The 16,451-nt window shown below is 45.5% G+C and overlaps 1 protein-coding gene across 2 annotated transcripts in view; it reads left to right on the forward strand.

Moving 5' to 3' along the window:
- Positions 1 to 16,451, forward strand: part of TULP4 (TUB like protein 4) — a 198,080-nt gene that overhangs the window by 156,199 nt on the left and 25,430 nt on the right. Inside the window, exons 5-7 of one of the 2 annotated variants that reach the window (XM_069598792.1) lie at positions 8,463 to 8,643; positions 10,402 to 10,536; positions 13,559 to 13,725. In XM_069598792.1, coding sequence (XP_069454893.1) covers positions 8,463 to 8,643; positions 10,402 to 10,536; positions 13,559 to 13,725 — 483 coding nt within the window. Of the gene's footprint in view, positions 1 to 8,462; positions 8,644 to 9,459; positions 9,590 to 10,401; positions 10,537 to 13,558; positions 13,726 to 16,451 lie in introns of those variants that run through there. The other variant, XM_069598793.1, reaches the window with a different exon arrangement.

Consider the following 16,451-nt stretch of genomic DNA (forward strand, 5'->3'; position numbering starts at 1 on the left):
GGTCAGCTCATGAGGCACCCACTTATGAGCTTATGGACTGTAGCTTGTCAGGCTTGTCTCTCAACGGGATTCTCCAGGCAAGAACACTGAAGTTGGTTGCCATGCCCTTCTCCAGGGATTGAACCCACATTTCTTATAGTTCCTGCACTGGCAAGAGGGTTCTTTACAACTAGCGCCACCTGGGAACCCCTTCACTTTTCCAGTTTGCTTCAAACGCCTAACAACTATAGAATGGTCAACATTGAGTTCTTTAGCGACTTCTTGTGTAGTTGTAAGAGGATCAGCTTCAGTGATTCTCTCAGTTGGTCGTTGTCAACTTCCAATGACCAGCCACTGCTCTCCTCATCTTCAAGGCTCTCATCTCCTTTGCCTAGCTTCTTGACTCACCACTGCATTGTATATTAGTTAGCAGTTCCTGGGCCAGATGTGTTGTTGATATTTTGAGTTGTCTCTGCTGCTTTACTACCCATTTTGAACTCGAATAAGAAAATTGCTCAAATTTGCTTTTTGTCTAATATCATTTCCCTAGTCTAAATAAATATAAAACAAACAGCAAGTCATTAGCAAAAATAAAGTGAAAAATGCACTTTAAGATGATGTAGAACATAACCACATTTAAGAATGTATTTTAATATCAAACAGCAAAGTTCAACAATGCAAAACACAATTACTTCTGCAGCAACCTAAACAGACAGCAATCCAGTAATGTAGGAGACTTCACTGCCACTCTCAATACTGGATAGAACACACAGATGGAAAATCCATAGAGAAACAGTGCCCTTTGACAACACTATAAACCAAGTAGACCTAACAGATATGTTTGTGTTTTTTTATCTCAAAACACTACATCAAGTTTATTTTAATAATAATTATATACATAGTATAATATGTCACAGACTGCTTCCATCAATTCTTTGGTGCTCAGCTTTCTTTACGGTCCAGCTCTCACATCCATACATGAGTACTGGAAAAACCATAGCTTTGACTAGACGGACCTTTGTCAGCAACATAATATCTCTGCTTTTTAATATGCTATTGTTGGATCATATGATAGTTCTATTTTTAACTTTTTAAGGAACCTCCATCAGTGTTCTCCACAGTGGCTATACCAATTCGCATTCTGAACAACAGTATAGGAAGGTTCCCTTTTCTCCACACCCTCTCCAGCATTTATTCTTTGTAGATTTAAAAAAATTTTTCTATATTTATTTAGTTATGACTGTGCTGGTGTTCCTTGCTGTGCAAGGTTCTTCTCTAGTTGTGGCGAGCGGGCTGCTCTCTCGCTGCGACGCGTGGGCTTCTCATTGTGGTGGCTTCGCTTGTTGCCGAGCACAGGCTCTGGGACATGCAGCCTTCAGCAGTTACGGCACATGGGTGGCATAGTTGCAGCTCCCAGGCCCTAGAGCACAGGTTCAGTGCTTGGGGCACACGAGCTTAGCTGCTCCACAGTATGTGGGATCTTCCCTGATCAGGGCTTTCACCCATGTCTCCTGCATTGGCAGGCGGATTCTTCGTCACTGAGCCACCAGGGAGGCCCTGTTTGTAGATTTTTTCATGATGGCCTTTCTGACTGGGTGTGAGGTGATACCTCATTATAGTTTTGATTTGCATTTCTCTAAAAGTGATGTTGAATGTCTTTTCATGTGCCTCTTGGCCCTCTGTATGTCTTCCTTGAAGAAACATCTGTTTAGATCCTCTGCCCATTTTTTGATTGGGTTGTTTGGTTTCTTGGATATTGGGCTGCACACACTGTAAATTTTGGAACATTAATCTGTTGTCGGTTGCATCATTTTCTCCCATTCTGTAGGTTGTCTTTTCATTTTGTTTGTGGTTTCCTTTGCTATGCAAAAGCTTTGTAATTAGGTCCCATTTGTTTATTTTTGTTTTATTTCCATTACCCTAGGAGATGAATTGAAAAAGTTACTACTATCATTTATGTCAGTCAGTGTTCTGCCTATGTTTTCCTCTAAAAGCTTTATAGTATTGGGCCACCATCACCCTGATACCAAAGCCAGACAAAGACACTATAAGGAAAGAAAATTACAGACCAATATCCCTGATGAACATAGATGCAAAAATCCACAACAAAATACTAGCAAACTGAGTGAAACAGCTCATTAATAAAATCTCACACAACAGTCAAGTGGGATTTATCCCTGGGATGCCAAGATGTTCACCATATAAAAATCAATCACTGTAATACACCCATTAACAAAATACAGGATAAGAACCATATGGTCATCTCAGTAGATGCAGACAAAGCATTTGACAAGATTCAGCACCCCGCCTCCCTCCTCTTCCCCTCTCCCCTTCTCCCAGTCATGTCTGCACAAGTGGAAGTTGAAATCAGCTCCTTGTCCTGCAGTAGTGATTCCTGGATAAAATCTGATCTTGCCTCCCTGACTGGTGTCGGCTTCGCGGACCTTCGACAGCAGCCACAGGCGCTGTTGGGCCCACCCCCATCACTGCTCATCCTGACCTCTTCTGTTGAGTCACAAGGTTTTCAGTCTCCTCAGACCAGGAAATCATTTCCTTTTAGCCCTTTTGTTAAGGAAGTTTATTAGTAGCCACAGGAAAAAATGACTGTTTCCACATAATGAGAAATGTATTTAGATATTTATTGAAAGAGTTGGAGCCTTTTGAAACAGGAAATGATTTGAGAACTCATCTAATACAACTTTTTTTAGATTAAGATGAGAACAGTACTCAGGAAGGCAAATGATCAATTCAAAGTGACATAAGTAGTTAGGAATCAAAATAGAACCAGACCCCTAGCAAGCCAACTCCCAATTCTGAGTTCTTTGCAAAGGAAAGCATGTTTTGCCAGTAGACTTAAGATGATCTTCAGCAAACAGGCCCAGCACATTTCATCCAGCTCCAGAGATCTGATAATGGAGCTGTATTCCTGAACCTTTTCTCTCTACTTCATTCCATGTGTACTTAAGTATATTTCAATAGCGTACTCACATGGTATATAATCCTAAATGTTTAAAAGGATATATGATGAAAAGTTCCCTTTCTCCCCACTACCCCCAGCCACCCACTTCTGTCCCTAGAGGTGATTAGTGTTTCCAATTACTTGTGTGTCCTTCCAGAGGTATCCTAGTTAAATGTGTTTTTAAATTACTCCTGTAGTCAGACTGTTCCCCTCCACTCCCCAGAAATAATGTGCAGGTGTCTTAAAAGGATGAATAAACTTTAAAATGGAACCTGAAAGATTTGGGGAAGAATGTTATAGCAGTGAAAATTATTTAATGTTAAAGTCAGTACCTGAGGTGGATAGACTTATCTCCTTCTCTGAAAATCTTTAAACATAGAGTAGGTTCTCTTCTTTATGGGTTAGTTTATAAGCAGTTATCCTGCAGTGAGGAGATGAAACGACTTCAAAATTACATGTTTAGCCCAGAGATACGAATTTTTATTATAGCTGTTTTGGGCTAGATTTCTTTCCCATGTTTATCAGAATAAGTCTTAAAACGCCTGTTTTAGAAATGATTATTAGAATCAATTGTGAAGTTATATTTTATCCTTTTTTTTTTTTGAACCAGGAAATACTCTGTTAATCAGTTGAGCAGTTCTGTCCTTTACAACTGTCTGATGTTAGTGGCTGAAAAATATTAGTCACAAAATGCTCAAATCTGGCCTTGAAGCACATTTGAAAGCTAGTGTTTTGAAGCCGACAGGGAGGTCTTTCAAAACCAAAGTGTTACTTCAGTGCATCTCAGGACAGAAGATTCCTGCCAAGGAGCAAAAGGATGTTACTACACTCCCCTCCCCACCCTCCATGGCCGTGCATGTAGGTACTTGACACCAGCTGCAGGCATCTCTCAGGTATTGTGGATTTGGTTTCAGACCATTGCACTACAGTGAAGCAGATACATTTTTTGGTTTCCCAGTGCATACAAAAATTATGTTTTTACTATACTGTAGTCTATTAAAATTATGCAATAACATTATGTCTAAAAGGAAAAAATGTATATACTTTAATTTTAAAATACTTTATTGCTAAAAAGAAAAATACTATCGTCTGAGCAAGTGGTAATCTTTTTGTTGGCAGAGGGCCTTGTCTCAGTTTTGATGGTTGCTGACTGCTCAGGGTGGTGGTTGCTAAATGTGGGGGTGGCTGTGGCCATTTCTTAAAATGAAACAGCAGTGAAGCTTGCCACATTAATTGGCTCTTCCTTGCATGAACCATTTCTCTGTAGCATGCAGTGCTGTGTTTGATAGCTTTCTATACAGAGGAGAACTTTCAAAATCAGTCAGTTCCCACAAACCCTTGCTTTATCAACTAAGTTTATGTCATATTCTAGAGCCTTTGTTGTCATTTAAATAATCAAGTTTACCATCTTACAGGGACTTGGTTTCCCAAAAGAATTACAATAGTCAGTATCAAAGGTCACTGGTCTCAGATCACCCTGACAAATATAATAATGAAAAAGTTTGAAATACTGTGAGAATTATCAAAATATTACACAGATACAAATCATATTGGAAAAACAGCACAGACAGACTAGCTTGATGCAGGGTTGCTACAAACCTTTAGTTTAAAAAAAATACAATATATGCAAAGTATAATAAAATAAGGTATGCCTATAGTCAGAATTTGTAATAACTTTGTCATCCTCTCCCCCAGCTTTAAATCACAAAAGCAAATAAATGGGAAAAATCAGCTCCTTTTGCGACTAGTTTGTATGCTACTCGTTGAACTCTACTGCGTTTACATAAGCATATATTTTTATAGTTGAAATTTCCTAACATGGTCTTTATTCAAGTATTTAGATGAGGACCAGTCTTCAGAGATAAAGGTACTGATGATACATCGTCACTGGTTGCAAAACATAAATCTTTTGAATGATTTTCTGTCTTCTTCCTGCGGCTTAGTTCATTTTAAATTGCTGGGGATAATTGTGTTACATTTTAAAATGATTACATCTAAAAATAGTTTAGAATGGAGAGATTGTATGTGGATACCATAATTTTTTAAAAACATAGCAATGGTATTAAGCACTGCACTGAAGCGGTGTCCCCTGTCCAGAGGGACAACCATCGAACCCAAGGGCTGGCAGATTTCTACCACCTTTGGTTCTTAGTGTACATATTACAGAGGGACCATTATCTCCACCCCTCTGTGAAGCCTGCAATCCAGCAGAAATAGGTGGGAAAATCTGAGACAGAAATTTAAACTATCTATAACTAAAAGTGTTTTGGAGGCCAGTTTTATGGGAAATTTTGAGCATTGATCTAGTTAAAAGAAGAAAAGAAAGAAGCTGTTCATGTGTAGGAAAAAACTTGAGCAAAGGCTAAAGCTTTGGGCAGAAATGCATTTACTGAGAGTCACTGAGTGTCCACTGGTGACTGGCAGCAGGTGAGAGCCTATGGCTGCAGACCTGCCCTCGGAAGCTCATGGTGCCGCAGAAACAGAGTACTGTAGGGACCATGGCTAGAGTGAGGACAAGTCTGTGTGGTGGGTCTCAAAAGCCTTGACACGTGATGTCTGAGCCCCTGTTACATACCAGACCCCGTACTGGACACCAGAGAAAAAGCACAAACCACAGTCTCTGCCAGGAGAGGACCTGCTATGTGTGTTGCCCAGGGGACAGACGAGGTCATGCACCTCATCAGGGACAGGTTGACTCTGACGCGCCTGGCCTTTAATACATCCAGGGGTCGACAGCTGGCAGGCAGTTGGAGTGTGTGAGTCTGGAGCTTAGGGGAATGGCCTGGACAGGGAGCAAGCCAGGCCATGGACATGACTGTGACCTCCTAGAGAGGGGAAAGGGTCTGGGCCAAGCCTAAAGGAGGAGACCAAGCCTGGGCAAGAGGAGCCAGACCAGTCTGTCCAGAGCCCCAGAACAGGGAGGAGAGGCTGCAGAGAGTGATGCTTTTGCCCATATGTGTATTCATGCTTGTTTAGACTTTGCGATCTTGTTCCTTTGAAGTCCTTGGCTCAGAGAAGCTTTATCTCATTCAAAGTGGTGAGGCATTTAAAGAATTTATAATAGAGGAGATCTTCAGAAATCTGATTTTATATCACGTCAGTGTTCTTCAGTTATCTGACATACTTATTCCAAAACAGAGTAACTTCCTCCATCACTGCTTGACAGCTCAAGCATTAGGGATGCCTTTTTCCTTCTCCCTGATCTTAATAGTGCATTAACTTCCAAAAGATCTGTAGTCAGAGTTGATTAATGTTGGGGAATTTGGAGGCTGGTTCTCTTTGTCCTCTTTTGCTTTAGTGTGATGTTGAACACTGAAAACTCTCTAAGCCACCAGTCCTTCATTCAGGAATTAGATGGTGTCTGTTCTCCAAAATGGAAAAATGTGTTACTCAAACGATGCTTCATTTCCTCCCTCCCTTCACAGAGGCTGCTGTGTGTCCTCTGAGGACAGGCCCTGGGGAGAGCGCAGTGAGAGCAGACACAGTCCATGTCCTGAAAAGCTTAAGTCTAGCATGGGAGCCAGACAGATCAGATAACCACACAGTAAGACGCAAGAATACTGAGGGTCGCCATGCCAGTGGAGACTGGAAACTGCATTGGAAGGGGCCAGGGAGCGTGTTTGCGGTTGAGACACATTTAATTCTGGGGACTTGAGAAGAATAACTGTTTGCTGTTGCCTGCTCATGAGCTATGTTTATGAGAAACAAAGTCATAACTGGTGAAATAACCCCTTCACATTATCCAAGGTATGACACTGCCCTTGAGACATGCTTGAACAAGTGAGTGAGGATGTGGGAAGCGGAGAATAGAAGCCTGCATCCTGGGATGTCGCTTTAGAGGGCTTCCCATACATCTTCTTCCTCTGAAATATGCAAATTGTAGTTGAAGTTATAAGAGGTCAGGTTCCATCTTCATCTGCACTGTGGACTGCTCAGGAGACACCTGCCGTGTCCGCCTCCCCAGCCCGGGTCTCATGAGGTCCTCGTGGGCATGCTAGTGGATACTCATTTTCAGTGTTGGCAGCCAAGAATTCAGCTTTTCCTAAAATGACTTTTACTCTGTTCCTAGTACAACTTATCTCTTTTTCCTGTAAGCAGCATTCAATATGATTCATCACCAGCCCTGAAGGAAAACTGTTTCAGCTTTCTTTTTTTTTTCTTACTTTCCAGTCATTAAAATGTAGCTCATGTTTAAAGGAGTATTTGATGGACAGTTGGTTTATCTCAACAGCTCTGTCAGCTTATTACTGCTTAAATGAAATATATCTTCTTTTGCAGTTAATCTCTCTTAATCATCTGGATTTATGTCCTAAGATTGCCTTCTGATTGTCACTGACTTTAACTCACTCATGTAACCATAAATACTTATTTAATGTCCACTGTACCCAAAGCTCTTGTTAGGTCCCAGGGGTACAACTGTGGACAATCTTTGACCTCCAAAAGCTCAGTGTCAAAATCTTAAAAGCAGAAAGAGGCATGGACCTAAAAAGTCTAAAATAACTTTCCTTTTATGTAAATCCTGGTCTTTCTAGGTAAATAGCCCTGGCTTGACCACTTAATGACTTTGTCAACTTACTTGAGCTCTGTTAAGTTGTTTCTGCATCTATAAAATGGAAATAACTTGCATGGTTCTCACAATGAGTTGCTGACGATTAGAGAATTCTCATTAGACACAAAAGATACAAAGATTTCAGGGCCACCCATCAGAATGACGCCTATCGGGGGGCTTCCAGCAGCTGTGAGCAGCTCCTCTGCCGCTCTGAGGGAGGGCGCCCACCATCCCCCCCACCCCCGCGTCCAGCCTTCCTCTGCCTGCTTGTACCCTATCCTTGGCCGTGTGCCTGCCCACACCCCAGCACACGCCTGAGAATGTGCTCGGGGTGGGTGACTGAGGGGACCCCCAGGAGCAGCCCTCAGTACACAAGGCGTCAGCCCCGTCTCAGCTCTGTGCCAGCAGTGCTGGCGCTTAGCTGGCAGGATTATTCAGACAGTCGATGAGGTAAACTTTGTTAGAATTGTGCTTAGTACAAAGTAAGCACTTAATATATTAATACCATTAATTTACTATAACATTACTACTTAAATACATTAACCCTGATACTATTCTCAGTGAAATGGAACACAAGATAAACGGGCTTACGTACACTTGCATATGATGATCCTCTGATGCTGCTTTTTTTTAGAGAGAGAAAAATAAGAGAATATTATCTTCCTCTTGACCCCCCCCTCCTCCAACTGAAAAAAAAAAAAACTCACAAAATGTGACACAGTGTTTTTGACATTATTCGAAAGCGTCCACATACCGTATTTATTACAGCACTAGTTCCCTTTCGCTAACAGAGGACTAAAATTCTTCCAGAAAGAGCCAGCTAACAAGCTTTGTGTATCCCTCTGTTGCTTAGCTGGTCTCTTCTTCCAGTTCTTAGGTACTATGTCCTGTGAACACGTAGAGGTGGGAGTGGGGTGGGGCCACAACCGCTGTCCTCTCTGCCTGCCCATCGGAGGTCCCGCTCCTCTGCTGCAGGTACTGTTCGGCACCGCCGACGGGCAGGTGATCGTCATGGACTGCCACGGCCGGATGCTGGCCCACGTCCTGCTGCACGAGTCGGACGGCATCCTCAGCATGTCCTGGAACTACCCCGCCTTCCTGGTGGAGGACAGCAGCGAGAGCGACACCGACTCGGACGACTACTCCCCGCCCCAAGGTGGCCCTGCAGGGAGGGCAGGAAGGAGAAGGATCCCTTCCCGTCGGGCAGGGTTCTCAGCGGAGTGCAGGGCAGAGCTGGCCCGCCCAGTCTCTGACCTGGACGGGACTGTCACCTGCCTCTTTGCCATCCCTTTGCGCAGAATGACTGGTCGGGTGGCTTGGCCCTCCACTGGTTTTCCTAGACGCAGAACGAGACTGATGGCCATTTCTGTGACCCTGGGGTGTTGGGGGGGGTGGTGCCTGGTGCCTAGGGAGAAACAGAACTGAAGGTGAAAACTGCTGTGCTGTTCCTACGGCCTAACCCATAGTGCTTTAGATCCATAACATTACTGAAGCCGATGACCCTGGCTATGTGAGGAAAGGATTAGTTGTGCCTGTGACGAAGGCCAGCACGTTGGCCTGGATGCCATGTCCCTACCTGTTTATTTCAGGCAGATTCTTCCCTTGCTCAGTTCAGAAGAACCCACTGCTCTCACCCTACTGCCTCCAAGCCTTACAGTGATGTTAGAGTAGATGACATCTAAGTTTGTGAACATTTGGCCCAGTCATGATAGATGGTTTCAGCCCCTTGGTAGTGATTTCGGGTTCTGCCTCCCCCCACCACCTTGAGCATGCCTGAGGCCCCAGAGCAGAAGCTTTGGGGGTGGGTGCTGGCCTGGCCGTCCCCACTGTCAGCCCTCAGCATGCCCCCTCAGGGCTCTGACTCTCCCCCGGAGTCCCATCCTTGCTCCTTTTAAAAAGCCTCTTTTTTTTAAAGTAGATGGTGTGATGAGTAGTGAGTGAGAAGGACTGACTGCCAGTGGCAGTGATCCAATTGGTGTCTTTCAACACTGGGCTCAGCATACTTTTAAAACAGAACTTACTGGGTTGAATGCATACTTGCTCTTCCCCTCTTACTAGGAGAGAAACAGGGTCCAGAGACCAAGCTGATGGAGCAAGTCCAGGTGAAGTCTAAGAGCAGCATTAGTTCCCAGCTGCACTCTAACCAATTCCCCTCCTCAGAAGCACTGGGGCAGTTTGGAGGAGACTGAAACTTGCCTTCAGAGAGAGCAGGGTGTTCCTGGTGACCTTGGGAATTTGAGCACAGAGGTCAGTACCTGCAGCATCTTAAAAGTGAAGCAGAAAACAGTTATTACAAGAGCCTCCACAGCTGGGCTGAGCAGGTGTCAGGCTGACCCACTGCAAGGGGTGGACACAGAGGAGCACCCCTCAGGGCTCCTTCCTTAATATACACACACATACACACACACATCTCCTCACACTCACGCACATTGGGCATCAGCCATAGCCGGTCTGGGCCTCCTCCAGATGTGGGGTCTGTTCTGGTAAAAACAACTCATGGTGGCTGCTTGATGCCTGTAATGTTCAGTGAAGGTACGTCCAGTGTTGAAAGGCAGCTTTCGGTACATTGGACCAGGATTAAGAAAATGTCACGTGACATTAAAGTAATTCACATTTGCACATCACCAGAAACACGCAGGTTGGTAAACTCTCAGCAGGGCACCCTGAGCCCAGGGAGCCCCGCCCGGTGCCCACAGGGCTGCTGTCCCCACCGCCTCTCATCCCAGGCTCCCCCCGTGCCCATGTGGTTAGAGCCTGATGCTGTGCAGCACCGCCTTCCTGGGTGACCTGCCGAGCCCAGGGTCTCGCCTGCACCGTTAGCGGTTTCCAGGCATCCTCAGGGCTGCACGTGCAGGCCTGGGTTCGGGTCATGTGCTTGTCACCTCGTTTTCACCTGGCACTTCTGTTCCCGCAGATGGTCCGGCAGCGTACCCCATCCCGGTGCAGAACATCAAGCCCCTGCTCACCGTCAGCTTCACCTCTGGAGACATCAGCCTGATGAACAGCTACGACGACTTGTCTCCCACCATCATCCAGTCGGGGCTGAAAGGTACGGAGCAGCCCGCCTTGCGAGCTGGGCATCACTCCCAGGCCTGCTGACCACTGGCCTCTGCAGTCCCCTCTGCAGGGCTTAACGGAGTCTGTCCGTGAGGTCTTTTCTCTCGCTCCTCTGCTTGTCTGACCAGTCGATTCCTGTCTAGTCTCATCTTGAGAAAGCACTCCCAACAGTCACTTCGTCCTCACCTCCCCTTCTTGGGAGGAGCGGTCCTCTCAGACGGGGGCTGCTCGCCTCCAGACAACACACAGGAGCCCCTAGGGTTCTGAGGCTTCTTGAGGAGCTGGTGGTTATGACAAACCTGTCAAATTGAGGCATCCGTGTGAAGGTCAGCGGTCAGCGCTGACGGCCTCCTGAGGGGGCAGTAGGAAGTGGTGTCTCAGGAGGAAGTTGGTGTCCATCAGCATTCTGAACGTTGTGAAATGTGCAGTTCAGGAAGTCTGCTGAGGTGGTGGCTCTGAGGAACCCTCCGGAAGAGCAGTCTGCCTCTTCAGGGTCGGATGGTGCAGTGCAGAAGCTCCAGGGCGGCCTCCGGTCCCCATGCTAAAGGGGCCTGCTGTGATCTGAGTGGAGGGGGGCAAACCGGAGCGTTCGCTTTCTTTTTCCTTTTCTCTCTCCCTCCCTGTCTCTGGACACACGTGCACATGTGCGGGCACAGTCACGCACACACACACGCACACAGTGCGCACACATCTACTGGCTAATAGATGAGTCATTAATGTGGACATCTCAGGAAGGGACGGGGCCGGGCTTCCCCGATGGCTGCATGCCTGTCATGTGGAGCAGGCCTGGTTTATTTTCAATATCGAGGGGCCCACACTTGTCTCTGCATCCTTTTATGTTCCCGGTTATATAATCTTCAGAACAAGAAATGATATTATTCTTATGAAACTTACTCTTTTTAAAAGAATGATATACCTTTGGGAACTACAGCTGTCTCAATGTAATGTTATAACTGCACCAAAGAAATCCCTGCACATTTGCTCATAAACGTTTGGACTAAGATCCTTACTCAGATGTCGCCATCTAGCAAACGGCCACCTTGAGCCCTTGGGCTTCCCTGTGTTAGCTGCTGAGCATCTTTTGAATGACTTGTGTGTCTGGGCCCGTCCTGTGGGGGTCACCACCCACTTACCTATTAGGAAAAACCTGGATGGGGTTTTGGGCCCACCCAATACTCAAGCTTATTTATACCTGTCTATAAGAAAAAGAAAAACCCTCTATGTACTTTTACTTTTACTTTTAGATGCTTTTACTGTCTCCAGTTGTAGAGATTTCACCAAGTTGTGTTTGTCCAGAACTGCTGTCTTCTCCCAGGACTGCTTTTCAGTCTTCCAGGGAAACTGGGGAACTTTGGTGACCTCAGAATGTGCTCAGTGTTGATGACAGAATCGGTGCCGCACGTGAATGAGACAGAGCTGCTGAGCTCACAGGTGGAGCTCAGGATCTGCCGAAATCTAGACCAAGTTCTGAAACCCATCCCTGTCATGGGGGTGCACCTTTCAACTCCAGCCTCTCTGCAGAATCAGCCACGGACTTCCAGAAATCAGGGATCTCTGGATAAGCCAGATCCAGTTTCAGGATCTTGAGGGAAAACAAGCTACGCTATAAATCTTACTGTACCAGCAGCTTGCTTTACCAGCAAGAATAAGTGAATCGCTCACGTTGGAATTAGACACAATGTCTAACAGCCGTTTCTTCTAGGTCCTGAATGGCTCATAGGTGAGCATCACATCTCTGTGACAGTGTGTGTGATGACACTGCCATCCAGCAGAGGGATCATCTTCTCTTCTGAGACCCCACATCACATCACCCAGATGCTGGGTGAAAGTCAAGGCCTTGATACGCACACCTATCCTTTATGCGAACTTCATCTGTCTAGTAGTGCACACAACATTGAATGAATTGAATTTAGGCTTTGCTCTTGATTTGCATTTCACTTGGAGCTTTTGTAAACTCTCTGAGTCCTCTCTGGAAGTCGGGGTCATGGCAGAGGGAAGGACACTCAGGATGGACAGTGGTGGGTTCTCTGATCTGACCTGCACTCTCATAGTTGTGCCCTTCTCATCCTGGAAGTGCCGGTACTGCAGTAGATGCATCGTGTGGTTTTCTCCGGGTTTAGGTGCGCTTCAGGGGAAACAGCAGTCCCCACCCACGGAATGAACGCTCTGAATCCATGGAATGAACACTCCCCACCCACGGAATGAACACTCCCCACCCATGTAATGAACATTTCCCATCCATGTAGTGAACATACCCCACCCATGTTGTGAACACTCCTCTTCCACATAATGAACACTCCCCATCCATGTAATGAACACCCTGAATCCATGTAATGAACACTCCCCACCCACGGAATGAACACTCCCCACCCACGGAATGAACACTCCCCATCCATGTAATGAACACTCTGAATCCATGTAATGAGCACTCCCCATCCATGTAGTGAACACCCCCCACCCATGTTATGCACACTCCTCTTCCACGTAATAAACACTCCCCATCCATGTAATGAACACTCTGAATCCATGTAATGAGCACTCCCCATCCATATAGTGAACACCCCCCACCCATGTTATGCACACTCCTCTTCCACGTAATAAACACTCCCCATCCATGTAATGAACACTCTGAATCCATGTAATGAACACTCCCTACCCACGTAGTGAATGCTCCCCACCCACGTAGTGAACGCTCCCTTCCCATGTAGTGAGCACTCCCCTCCCATGTAGTAAGCACTCCCCTCCCATGTAGTAAGCACTCCCCTCCCATGTAGTGAACACTCCCCACCCATGTAGTGAGTACTCCCCACCCATGTAGTGAGCACTCCCCTCCCATGTAGTGAGTACTCCCCACCCATGTAGTGAACATCTGTGTTCAGAGTCTCTTTTGTCTTCACAAGAGAAACTTGGACACCGTTGTACGTGCTCAGTGGCTCCATTTCTGTTCAGGATGAACACTACCACCCCCACCCACCACCAGCTCATGTTGACTGCCTCCCTCTTTGTCGTTTCAGAGGTGGTGGCCCAGTGGTGCACGCAGGGAGACCTCCTGGCAGTTGCTGGTATGGAGCGCCCAAGCCAGCTCAGTGACCTCTCCAGTGGCCCCCTTCTGAAGAGTGCCATGGTCAAGTTCTACAACGTTCGTGGGGAGCACATCTTTACCCTGGACACGCTTGTGCAAGTAAGGACATGTGTCGGACACACGCTTGACACCAGTGTGTTAATTTGCCCCCAACTTCCATTAAGTACTCCTGAACTATTTCTACTCATTGTAATTATCTTTGGCAGACTTTAATCTTTTGTTGACCATGAATTAAATTATACGGTATAAGCCAGAAGAAGTAAGAGGAAAAAAATGTTTTTTCCTTTTAACCAAAATATATCCATTTCTATTCCTAAATGGTGGACTGTGAGTAAGCAGAGTGAGCTAGTGTTTATCATCTTTACAAAGTAAAAATCAGCAACTTACAGAGAAGTAAACGGTTCATCTTCATTTATTTACTCTGATTTTGTTTGTTATGCCAGTAATATACTTTTACATTTAAGCTAAATTGTTGTTAAACAATAAATAGAAAAGCTTAAAGATCTTTAAGAAAGTGGGCACATGTGGGCCCCTTTCTGTTTGTTCTTATTTCCCAGAAATCTGTAGACTGCCTCATTTCTGGTGTGGATCAATTACAGGGGAGACACAATTCTACTCTCATGGAGGTATAGTGGAGATAGGTCTGACAGTGAGTTGATGGGGATGATAATAAACTAGGGACTTACGTTCTAGTCTGACCCAGCTCATCAGAGAGTTAGGTGTGCCAGATTTTAGGAAATTTGTAGTTGTGTGTGTGTTCAGTCATGTCCAACTGTTTGTGGTCCCATGGACTCTTAACCCACCAGGCTCCTCTGTCCATGGGATTCTCCAGGCAAGAATTATTAGACGGGGTTGCCATTGCCTCTTCCAGGGGCTCTTCTCTAGCCAGGGATCAAACCTATGTGTCCTGTGTCTCCTGCATTGGCAGGTGAGGTCTTTACCACTGAGCCACCTGGGAATCCAGATGCCAGCACTAATTATCTAAATACATATATTTTTAATTGTAGTAAAATACGCCTTTACTGTCTCACCCATTTTTTAAGCGTCTGGCGTTATTGTATAGCCAGTCTCCAGAACTGCTGCATCGTGTAAAACTGAAACTATGCTTTACTGTCCCTGTGAATCCGACTGTTGCACTTACCTCATGTAAGTGGAGCCATGCAGTGTCTGTCTTTTTGTGTCTGGCTTATTTCATCCACATTGTAGCCTGTGTCAGAATTTCGTTCCTTTTTAAGGCTGAAGAATATGCTGTTATATGTGTACAACTACATCTTGTTCATCCATTCATCCATCAGCGGATGTCTGGTTTCCTTCCAGCTTTTGGCTATTATGAATAATGCTGCTGTGAACAGGGATATACAAATATCTCTTTGAGATGCTCCTTTCAGTTCTATTGGATAAATGCCCAGAGTCAAATTGCTAGGTTATATGGTAATTCTTTTTCTGACTTTTTGAGGAGCTTCCATACTGTTTCCACAGTGGGTGCTCCAGTTTATACTCCCACCAGAAGTGTACAGAGACCCCCCACGTCCTTGCCAGCTCTTGTTGTTTTCTGGCTTTTTGGTGATAGCCATCCAGATGGTCGTGAGGTGGATCTCACTGTGGTTTTGATTTGTGTATCCCTGATGATTAGTTTGGAGAAGGCAATGGCACCCCACTCCAGTACTCTTGCCTAGAAAATCCCAGGGACGGAGGAGCCTGGTAGGCAGTCCATGGGGTCACTAAGAGTCAGACACGACTGAGCGACTTCACTTTCGCTTTCATGCATTGGAGAAGGAAATGGCAACCCACTCCAGTGTTCTTGCCTGAAGAATCCCAGGGATGGGGGAGCCTGGTGGGCTGCCATCTACGGGGTTGCACAGAGTTGGACACGACTAAAGCAACTTAGCAGCAGCAGCAGATGATTAGTTACATTGAGCATCTTTTCATGTACTTGTTGACCATGTGTATATCTTCCTTAGTAAAATGTCTTTTCAAGGCCATTGTCCATTTCCTAACTAGATTGTTCTTTTGTTGTTGTTGTTGAGTTGTAGGATTTTTTTAAAAAGATGTTTATTGGTATAAGTTTTATTTATTTATTTATATAGGCTGCATTGCATGGCATGTGGGATCTTAGTTCCCCAACCAGGGATCGAACCTGAGCCCCTTGCAGTGGATGCGCAGATTCTTAACCATTGGACTGCTGGGAGGGTCCCAAATTACAGGATTTAAATGTATGTTTCGACAATGTAAAATCTTTTGTGAGCAGATAAGCATATTTTTTTGTTCATCTGTTCAAGCATCCAGCAAACATATTTTGCGGGGCTCCTATGCAGCTGGGCCCTGAGCTCAGAGCTCTGAGTGCTGGAGTATAGAAGGTGATGCAGGAGCCAGTCGAGGTAACGAGCTGGAGTCACGCCCCAGCCAGAGAAGGGCAGTGTGGTTTTAAAGTGAGATTCAGCGTTGCCCAGGCCGCCTCTGCAACCCCTAGAGTCAGAAGTGGTACAAGCTGCCTGATACTAGGAATTGGAGAAATTCATGTAGCAGAAAGATGAAGAATGGAAGGAACTTAGGGAACTGGGAAGAACATTACAGAAATGGGCAGCCATGGAGCTGGAGTGGGAAGAAGCTCTGTGACCTGAGAGTGGCCAGAAAAAAGTCATAATCAGGCATTCTCAGAAAGAAGTGATGAGCACAGGGTGGGAAGCTGTGCTTGGATAGGAAATTCAGACTCCTGCTTTAGAAGTGAAGTGATTCCAAGTGAGGAGGCGAACCCGGGAGGCGCTGAAGTGGAGCAGAGTTAAGGCCATTAGCAGGAGGCTAATGTGTGTGGCAAAGTAAATGTA

This window comes from Ovis canadensis, chromosome 8 (assembly GCF_042477335.2).
Source record: "Ovis canadensis isolate MfBH-ARS-UI-01 breed Bighorn chromosome 8, ARS-UI_OviCan_v2, whole genome shotgun sequence".
Taxonomy (NCBI): Eukaryota; Metazoa; Chordata; class Mammalia; order Artiodactyla; family Bovidae; genus Ovis; species Ovis canadensis.